General features: G+C 43.3%; 1 protein-coding gene across 2 annotated transcripts in view; it reads right to left on the bottom strand.

Moving 5' to 3' along the window:
• Nucleotides 1–10,977, bottom strand: part of ARHGAP31 (Rho GTPase activating protein 31) — a 60,861-nt gene that overhangs the window by 22,103 nt on the left and 27,781 nt on the right. For both annotated transcript variants that reach the window (XM_021548869.4, XM_021548870.2), the window contains exons 2-3: nucleotides 1,903–2,005; nucleotides 1,270–1,414 (exon numbers count right to left, since the gene is read on the bottom strand). In XM_021548869.4, coding sequence (XP_021404544.2) covers nucleotides 1,270–1,414; nucleotides 1,903–2,005 — 248 coding nt within the window. The remainder of the gene's footprint in view (nucleotides 1–1,269; nucleotides 1,415–1,902; nucleotides 2,006–10,977) is intronic.

Consider the following 10,977-nt stretch of genomic DNA (forward strand, 5'->3'; position numbering starts at 1 on the left):
ATACCTCTTCCCAAAACAGGCAGCAGGGAGATTTTGGGGAGCTTGTGAGGACCCCATGGATCTCTCCCAGTGCCTCCTGTGCCACAGTAGTGCCACTTGGAAGTGCTTGATTCGGGATAGAGACAACTCAGACAGAAACACCTGATTTTGCAGAACTTCTCCGCAACATCTAACATTTTTGGCAATGGCTGTCGCCTCCTCCTCCCAGCAAATGGAAAAGAATAGGATGACAGAAATTCTTACCAAAGCAGAGATGTTTCTAGCACTGAGAAAACAATCTTTCCCTTCCCCCACACCAGTTATCTTAAGAAGTTGGTAAATTCTTTTAGCTGAAAGTGCATACCTTCAGCATGCAAGATTTCAGCCTCAGTGATGGGATGTAAATTTGCTAGTGTCATAAAAAAACTGAAAGTAGATTTAGAGTGCTAAGAAACAGGCAGCTTTAATAACAAGCATAGCTTGCTGTGCCACCTTTTAATAAAATATTATCTGTCATCAAAATTAGCCAAGTCTCTTAGAAATTCCAGCTTTGTGGTCTTATATTTCTGCTCCCCCGCAGTCTGCTCCTAAGCTCCAACTGTATCCACATATAATCTATGGCTGTTTTCCAGAATCAAGTAACTACTCTTTGAATTGTAATCTCTTTAAACAAAGTTAGAGATTTCTGCTTGGCCAGTTGCCACTTTCCTCTGCCATTTGTATTTATAATGTGATCATGATGGACCTGATATGCCGTATCTGGCATAACCAGTATCCTCACTTGCAGCCCTACAAACGGGTATGAAAAATGTGACAGATACAGAAAAGTTGATGCTTTACACATGGGCTGGACAATCAGTTGGTGCAGGTGTCAGGGGCAGTTGGAGGTGCAGGGACGAGGAAACCGCGCCCCTGCGATTATGATCACAACCCCGGTGACCTAGAGGACTCAGTGATGGACAGTAATGAGGAAAAGAAAGAGAATTAGTAGTGCTGGGAAGAGGTGCACAATGGAGAGACAGCAGGGGAGCACTGCAGTGAAAAAAATAGCAAAATGAAGGGGAGGAAACAGCAGACAAACTGAGAGAAATAAACATGAAATGGTGAAAAGAAACAAGGACAGGGAAAGAGAGCCAACATGAGATGAGAAGGGAAGAGCACTGAGAAGTGTTTATATGGATAGATGCACCAGAAGTCAGGACATTGGAGTGAATCCCAAACAGCTGTCATGGAGGAATCTGCAGCACATCCACACTGCTGGAGAGGAACAAGAACAGCCAAGGGTCTCACCGTGAATTTCTTGTAGAGCTCATAAGTGAGGAGAGGGTTGGGCAGTTCCCTGAAGTACAGCTTGCAGAGTGACCCCACACAGTGGATGTCCTGGAGGTAAACTTCCCTTGTCAAATCTGGGCATTGGTCAGAAACAAACTCTTGTCTGAAAGAGCATGGAAGCATAACAATATGGGTGAATAAGAACTGTAGCAGGCCACTACTCCACCCTAAGTACTTGCTTACAGCTAGAGAAAAACAAATGGGAAAGCAGAGATGTCTCTGCAGGCTGGCCCAGATTGTGTCCCAAGCTCAGGCCCTGAAGTTTCAATTACTTGCCATTATCGCTAACACAGGGAGTGGACCTCAAACTGATATAAAGAGATTGCTTTGTCCCAGAGTGAGAGAGAGCAACTCAGCATTTGTGCTGAGACCCTCCATGCCTTTCCCACTAAGAGATGCAGGGGGAGATCTAGGGATTTTTTTGACTAGTCCCTAAAATGTTGTCTCTCCCTGTTACCAACTTCAAAGATAGTTTATCTTCTGCATCAGTGTGGAGGTCTGTTGGTCACAGTTGTACCTGAGGGACTAATGCCACAAAGGTACTGAGCAATGTCCCTGAATCCCTCTGACACTCCCAAACATGGCCCTTACCTCAACTTCTGTATGTTGGATGTCACTCCTGAGAGCCGGTAGATCCCATCCACGATGCCATGAGTCTCAATGAACTCCGCACAGCTCTTCAGCACGTAAGGGACTACGAGAGGAAAGCAAAGCAAGATGTCCAGTGAATACACACTAACAGCTCCCACAGGTCACCACAAAGGAGACAGTTCCATGAAAAAACAGCAGAGGCTCTCTGTGGATGCAGAAAGGGTACAGCAATGACAGAAATACAGGGCAAATCAAAAATAACCCTTGCAAGGTGCCCTTGAGGATATGCTGTGGTTGTGCCATGCAATGCTCATTGACATGTGACAATGACTGACCCTGAAGTCACAGTAACATAGCAGAAAGAAAGGTAGGGTTTCCCTCTCTTCCTTTTTCTTCCAATATAAAATAAAATAAGTTCTTTAATTCTAATTGAAAGCATGTGGTAAAGCATGAGGTCCTGGGAACCTCCACCCTCTTCAGTATAGAGCTCCAGCCTTGCTGAATTGTGCCAAAAGGTCTCATTGGCTTGGACAAAAATCAGAGAAGCATTCACACTTCCATATAAGCCTACATACCCACAGTTTAGTGCTCATAAATCCCAATGAGGGGGAATAAAGTTCAAATATTGACTAGATCTGCACACTGACAAAACCTGACATTGACTTCAAAAGAACTCCATCAGCATAACTAGACAAAGACTTAACCAGTCTTAAAGCTGAGAGGAGCCTGAGGCACAACATTTACATCCAGACCTGGACCCAAAGTATATGTTTATTTTTTTCCCCATTATATAGGTATAAGAACTCCCCATTTTCTTGGTCAGATCAAGCCTTCCTGTCCCCAGTACTATAACAACCCAAGCTATAACAATAACAGTAAGAAAGCCCTTCCTTATTAGGTGCTAGAAACTACTGTGTATTTAATGCAATGCTTCACACAGCCATAGGCATAAAAGTCAGTAAATGCACAAGTCAAAAGTTCCCAGCTATAATGCTGACTCTGCTGCACTGCACATTTCAAAAGCTGTATGGAGGAAAACCAACTAAGCCATAGATTTGACTGGAAAGCCAGGCATAGCAATTACTTCATCTTTGTGACACCCTGGAGACAATGCCTCTGGCTGGACCTTCCCGGAGCTCTCCTGCTCAAAGTTCAGGACTATAATGATATGTTAACGTGTGCTTCATCAGATGACATCCAAAGACAGCCCTCCAGTGACAGCCTGAACAAAAACAGTTAGTACATTATTCATTTTCATTATTTTATTATTTCCCATGGGAGCCACTGGGGCCAGAGCCAGTTCATGGGGTGGACCTGTCCTTGCCAAGCACTGCAGGGCACAGGCTCTGGAGAGAAGGGCTCCAAGCTTGCACCCACCTCAGTGACACACTGCCACTGAGCCAGTCAGTCAGGGAAGTGCTGCCCTTCTGCCTCCTGACTTGCTGAGGGAAGTAAAGAAGAAGTCCTTTTGTGTGTCCCTTCTCTTGTCTTTTGGCCAACCCAAATGCAGGCATACACAAAGTCTCAGTGATTACTTGGAAGCCTGAATGGTCCAAACAGACTAATTCTTCTCAGGCAAAGGACCTTCTCCAAAACAACAGGGAAAAATTGACTTTATGGGGTTTTTGAGCATGCACTCGTAACATGAGTACATTGGTCATGCTGTGTCACACTCAAAGCCCTTGTGCTGATTTTCAAGACCCTCAAGTTGTTGGGTGGAGCTCATGGCAGAGGCCCTAAGCCTACAATAGTGTTCATGAAACCAAGGAATTGCAAAGAGAACAGATGAAGTCTTCAGAGTGAAAGCTTTGTTCACAACAGTCACAAAGCTATGGTATTCTCTCCTCATGGACTTCGGAGGGAAGGTGCATCAGTGCCTTCCCAAAAGGAAAGAACCTGAGAAGCATTCCTTTCAGTGCATGCAACACCTGCTTGCTGTGCAGACTGAATGGTGTAGAAGGAGATAGAGGGGGGAAAAATAAGTACTAAATTTCCTTAATATCCTTCCAAGAAAAGTCCAAGTAGTGACACATCAAAAAAAGAGGACCTTCCTGTCTCTGAGTAAGTCCTGATTATCTGGAACTGCAGTAGGGAATTCAGATCATATGGTGATGAGAATGCTAAAAGAAGGGAAAGACAAATTACTTCAGGTCTGATTTCCATTTCTGGAAAATCAGGCTTTAACATCTTTATGGTAGAAGCTATGCATACATAGCATTATAAAATTTCCTTCTTGGTAGGGGTCTTGGAATAAATGACATGTAACCAGCAAAAATGAAAGTTAGGCAGATCCACGTCCACCTCAGATCTATCTGTGAGAGGATAGAAATCATTGAACTCCATGCAACCTAAAAAAAGAAGAATTAATTGAACAGAAAACATATTTGATCATGATAGCCACATGACAAGGTTTGTCTAAAGGTTAACAGTCTTTCATGGAGACAAACCTCATATGATGGTGTCTGGCTGCCAAAAAATGGGGTCCATGCACAAAGCATCCTTTTTGAGATACTTTTTAAAAACCTCCGTATTAAGAATAAGAAAACCACCTAAAAATGCACATACTGATGTTTGTTGTGACTAATTTGACCTCTTGAAAGTAAGAGCTATTAAATCACAAAAGTTTTTTGGCTGAGTTCTAAGTTTCCTTGGAGTGAATTAGGACAAGAGGCCTCAGGCAGGTAAGCAAACCCCCTATACAGAAGAAGAAGAGAAGGCTAGATCCATCTGTTGAGGACTGGTAAGCAAAAAACATGGGCCTGAGGGGAACAACCTGCAGCAAATGTATAAAATTCAACCCATTTTTAAAAGTGGGTGAAAACTCCAGAGCAGAGACAACCTACAGATTGCAAATAGGAAATATACATTGAGCTCTGCCAGTATCTCTTACAGCAGCCCTGCATTTTAACTTGCTTTTGCAACCCTAGACTTCTCACATATCTCTGCCAGTGCCCTTCACTCATCATGCACAAGATTTCCTGCCATACCAGGTCTTTGGCTCATAGGAAGAGAAACAGTCAGTTATGCTAAAATTTGTGGCAGTTTTGTGATGTCAAAAAAAAAATCCCATATAAGACACCTTTCACTTGCAACTGAAAATTACAGACTTCAACCTCAGATCCCTGGAGGTGAAGGGACTACATCAACTTCCTGCAAATCAAACCCCTAAATGCAGCACTTGTATGGAACTGGAGCACAATAAATGTTTTCTTTGAGCAGGACCTGTAGCTCTGGCATTCCTGAGCTGCTCTGATCTCCTACAAAGCTTAGCCTTTTGGGCTTTTGGGGCTGGTGAGGTTAGAGCAGCAGTGAGCAGCTCTCTCCCACTTCCAGGAGTTTCTGAGCTGGTAGGATTATTTCAGACATGGCTCCTGATGAACTGAGGCTGGGATCAACCCTGAATGCAGGAAGGTACAGACTCTGGCATGTGCTTTACAGCAGGTCTCTATCAGAGTCACAGGGCATGTAAATCACAGGGCTGGGTGTCTCCCAAAGGAAGATCATACATGGATGGGGATTTGCAGCAGGGGCTGTACATGCAGGCATAGAAAGGAGATGGGGGCAGGGAGTCCAATCTTGACACTCCTATAATGAACACTGTGCTGGAAGCTTGGAAGGTTTAGAAGCTGGAAGGGATGGCTGGTGTCACACAGACCCCGCTGGTTCTGCCAGACAGTCCAACTGTCCTCATTTAAAACTACAATAGAAACCAGATGGAGGAGGATGAGAGCGCATGGAGCAAGGCATCAGTCAGAAGGGAAATTGAGTTATAAACATACTGCACACAAAAGACAATACTTCTCTTCCCCTAGACGAAAATAAACCAGAAGGGCAGTCGCAGTAACTCATTCCACTCTCACTGGGTATCACCTCCAAGTTCAGCATGCACAGACATGCACCTTCACCAGGGTCTTTTCCAAGACAACAGCCCATGCCACTTCTTTACAGGTGTCTGCTACTCTCACTGGGTCAGGCACTGTGTTGTCCTCCTTCTGATGCCCCCAGCTTGCAGTGGCAGCAGTGGGCACTGAAATGCCCACCTCCCAGCACTGCTGACTCTGCCCTCTCCTGTCCCTTCCCACCCACCAGCAAGGTGCCCATCCTTTGCCGGCCTGACAAAGGCTTCATCTGGCACTGGATTGAGCATTTTGGATCCCCAGGCAGCCCAAGGTGGAGAGGTCACTAAGAAAACAGGGAGTGATCCCCTCAAGTGACCAGTGGGAGGATGGCCACCTGGCCTCCCACTAAAGCCAGCAAAGAGCAAGGAAAATGCTGGTCCAGCAGGAGATGCAAGCAATATCCTGTGACTTTCAGTGCCACCTTCCAGAAGAAACTCTAAGTCTCCATGGGGTAGAGACACCCTACCCAGTCAGTGTGAATAGTGCCCAGTTAAACAGTAAGCTAGCCTGTACTGGGCCATGTGCTCAGGGTACACTGCACTGAACGGACTGAATAGCAGCATACTTAATTTTCTACTTTATCCTTCTGTCATTTTCTTACACTACTCCTTGTAAGGATAAGCACTGGTTTCTGCCACATGGTGGAGGTTTCATGTCCTCTCTAATTTTATTTTAATTTTAGTTCAGCTATTGGGAGGATAAATGCAGACCTTTCATTTCACCTGGAACAACTTTTTGATTTTTGACTTGCAGGAAATAGTTTGGATTTTTTTTTCATTTCTCCCCACTATGAATTCTGCACCACAAAAAAAAAAAAAAAAAAAAAAAAAAAAAAAGTTGTAGACATTTTTATTTCATCATTTTGGTTTTGTTATACATAAGTATTTTTTTAAATTGTCTTCAATTACCCTCAATAGTAGTGCATGTTTCCTATCATGCTATGTCAGTTCCATGACAATAAAGGTCAAAAGTCTCCTGTTTCAATTTAAATTACTAAAATAGGAAAGACTTCCTTTTAAAAAGTGTTTCAGTCTATACTAAGTGCAAGTTATTTTGTACAAAAAATAATGAAACAGAACCAACTAATATATTCAGTTGGCCTCCTAATCACAGGAAAGGAAAAACATTGTACAAATGGCAACATACTTGATCATCAGTATCTCTGATATTTTTCTGCATTTCCTGACTTTCTACTGTAAATCACGAGTTTTAAAGCTGATTCACTATATTTTTTTTTCTTTTTTGCTGACATAGCCCAATTTTCACTAGGCATAAGGTTGGTTGAGAAACAGACTCAAGAGCAGATCAAACTGTTCTCTCCTCCCTGCAGCTCACTCGAGCCCTGGTGCAGCACATCAGTCACAACACCAGATTTTCTCCCAGTGCACAGCCCTAACCAGTGGCAAATCCTGCCTTCCCACGTGGCATTTCCTTTGCCTTCCACCATCTCCTTGCCAGCAGCCGCCAGGGATGGAAGGGACCACAGCATCCAAAATCCCTGCAGAGGGTCTCTCTTGTTCAGAGATGAAGTTGGCAGAGCTGGGAAAGAGGATGGTTTGCCCTGTCAGGATATAAATGCTACAAGGACAAAGAGATTAATTTTCCAGGATGTCTGTGCTTTTCACCAGCATTAAATTCATTTTACAGAATCAAAAAAAAAAAAAAAAAAAAAAAAAGTCAAAACCTTTTCCACTCTCAAATTCCAGTGTTGAATTTGGCTATTAGCTGTGGCTAAGCTGCCACAACCCCTCCAATACACACACACCCCCCCTGTATTTGAACAGCATGAGACAGGTAAACAGCACCAAACAGGCTTAAAAACAAACCAACTTGTTACAATTCACCTTGGCTGTTCTCCCTTAGCTGCCATAAACTCAGTTTAAAAGGATGAATGGTTGGCACCAAGGTGATCCTGTCCACATGGACAGCACAATTTATTCACTGTGTAAGTCACACACTTCATGTGTTTTTTTCCCTCTGCTTCTATGGGAAATGCCCCTGCAATGTCACAAAGGTTATCACAACAGTGCCATTCCCAGTGATGAAAGCACTGTCCTGTGCACTGTTCTGATTTGGTGGGCAAAAATGTAGGAAAAACAGATCTCAGATCTGTCAAATGCTGAGAGCCATCACCCTCCATGGCCTGCATGGGAAGTGGAAACACTGAGTGCTCTTTGGGATGTGGCCTTCTGATTCCAGGCACATGCATTTCAACACAACCTGCAGGCTCAGCTGTGAGTCTGAGTGAAGCCAATGGCACCACCATCAAGGATTTTTTTTCCCCATTGATATTATACCCAGCTTACATCTAACATATCTAAATAAGATATGTAGGAACACCTGATTTTTCCAGAGCAGATCTGACAACTGTGATGTTTGAAGCAGGACTGAAAAAGCTTTTGGCAGACCCAGCCAGCTCATAGACAGCACACATCAAAGAAAGCCTAAGAGGAAGCACTGCCAAAGCAGACACTGAACGCTGACTCTCAGCCCAGCGGTCACTGTGCCCCTCTGAAATGTGACTTTACCTTGACATAGCTGGCAAATTCTGTCACGCAGGCACTTTTGAAAGAGGTTGTACTAAATACTAGAATAGTTTTGTTAGGAAAACATCCTGCTGAGAATTTCCTGAAAAAAAAAAAAAAAAAAAAAAAACAGATAACAGAACAGGATATCTCCACTCCTAACTTTTATGATCCTATGGTACAACCACCTCAGAAAACAGTGGCTCAGTATCTGCATGGCAGGTCAATGAGCTGTGCACATCCTCAGCTAACCATTCAAATCCTAACAACTCTGATCCACAGCAGATTAGAGTGGATATTGTACAACATTTTGTTTATCACATCACAAGCAATTGGGATAAATAATTCTGTAGATAGGACTAACTGGATAATTTATGCTGTGTCTGGAAATAGATTCGGGTGTAAGTATAGAAAATATCAGAATAGTTTTGAAGCTCCATGTAATGAATTGACCTCTGTCTTGGTAAATGCCTAGATACTGTGATGATAAGCAAGGTGTAAGACAGGAATTCTGCCATTGGCCTTGATTCTGGTGACATGTATGAAAACCACTAACAAATCCAAAGGCTGCACCAGCTGATGGAGTGCCAAAATGGGGCAATGCCAATCCTGCAGCTCAAAGGAGCTGGGAGAAGCAACCTGCCAGGGAAGAGCCCAGGTAAGTGTTGGGTGATGGGATGGTAAGTCAGTAATGTAGACTTCATCTGAAGTCTCTTGAGAGCCTGCTGTCTTTAATCCAGATCAATAAACAAGCTCATGGTATGTTTTCTATATCATACTTTCCTTTCTTCTTCTGCTCTCTTCTTAAGTATAGAAACCCAAGTAAGCCATACTAACCCACTTAACTGCTGGCAACAAAGCAACAAAATTATATGGACTCAATAAGCTACTTCCTCCTCTTGCCAGATTTTGACCTACATGTTTTCATTTACAAGCGCTTCAGAAGAAAGTTATAAAACAAGTGCAGTCTCCATCTTTTACCTGGGCCTGCCACCTGATTAGTTGTCAGGGTTAGTCTGTCCCTTAGTCCTTTTCAACTTGGACTCTAGTGTGCCAGGCAATAGGGATTCCAGGTTTCTCTTTATAAGACAGACTACTGGGGCTATTAGAAGGAAATTCTGAGTGCTTAGGTCTTGATGTGCACCTGAAGTATACCAGCAACTAGTTAAACAGTTTTGAAGTCCTTTGTCCTGTGCCCTTCACAAACACTATCTCCATACACTGAAATCTGTAGCAATCTCTAGAGGACATGCAATCTGCCTGCAGTTCCTGTCCTGCTCTGTAATGATCTCTCACTGCTCCACAGATCCTTACTTCACTTTTGTAGTGATGGCATGGTGGTGACAAAGCAAATAATTCCCAAATAAATGCTATTGGAAGGCTGCAGAAAGACAGGATGAAGCAAGGAACTGGGTTGTTATCTCATGAACACCCAAGCTACAGCAAAGTGGGCTCCTCTGCAGTTCTCTCTGCTATTCTTTTCCAGGAAATTTCTGGAATGTGCAATTTTCCTTCAAATGTGCAAGGACAGAATGGAGGTCCACCAGCACTCATGGTTCTCCTTCAAGCATACTTGACAGCCACTCCCAAGCTTTAAAGCACACATCCAGCTGTGCCAGCTAACTCAGGATGGCAGTCCCAATGAGCTCAGGTGTGTTAAAGGGAGAACAGGGACCCATCACCCCTCTGAGAGCCCAGGTTATCATTCAGTAGCAAGGTACAAAGTAACAGAGAAGCTGGTCCTGGACCAAGCTCTCATGTGGAAGAAAAATGGCAGGGTTGAATCTCACAGCACTTAATATCTTCTCCCTTCCTTTTTCTTTTGCCCTCTGTCACACTGATGGACTGATGCAGACTGACATTAGGTTATGCAGCAATGTTCTTTCACTCAGGCCTCTTCCTGATCTTGCCTCTAGGGCTCTCCTAGTCAAGAGCAGTCCAGCAATTTCCAGAGGTTATTTCAAATGGGCTGTTTTACACACAGTCAAGAACTTAGGGCAAAGAGCAGGAAAAATCAATGAGGATCATTACATATCACAGGCAGACAGATGAGGAGCCCAAATGCAAACCCATAACAGCTTCAAATGAGAAGTGAAAGGCAAATGAAAACAGACTTTTGCAAGAAAGTAAATAAGGTTTTATGATGTCAATCTGATTGAAAACAAACATGCAAAGGCACTAGCAATAATCAAGCATTATAATTCGTAGCCAAGCAGCACCAAATCCTTTCCATCTTTGCTCAGTTCCTAAGCTTATATTTAGACTGAGTGTTTTCAATTCTAGGTTTCCTGACCCAAAGAAACACACTCATACAAAAAATCCCATTGGACTCATCAGTATCTTCCACAAAAGAAAAGAAAATCAATTTGTTCTACATCCTCTTATCTTTTACTGTGACATGCAAATACTAGTAAAGGAGGTATTCAAATGATAGAAGTATTTTCACCAGCTTTACAGGAGCACAAAATGATGGTGTGAGTTTCAGCACAGAGTGGACAATTAAGACTTCTGCTGGCAATGGAAGGTCACCTAGAAATGTTCCCCCCAGCCCTGCTTAGAGGAGGCTGAAAACAGGTCAGTCTTTCTTTGAAGAGGATTAAGCTGTGGGTGATTCGGATTGCTGATGTTTTTCTGCTGAAACAAGGTGCTGT

This window comes from Lonchura striata, chromosome 1 (assembly GCF_050655825.1).
Source record: "Lonchura striata isolate lonStrDom1 chromosome 1, ASM5065582v1, whole genome shotgun sequence".
NCBI lineage: Eukaryota > Metazoa > Chordata > Aves > Passeriformes > Estrildidae > Lonchura > Lonchura striata.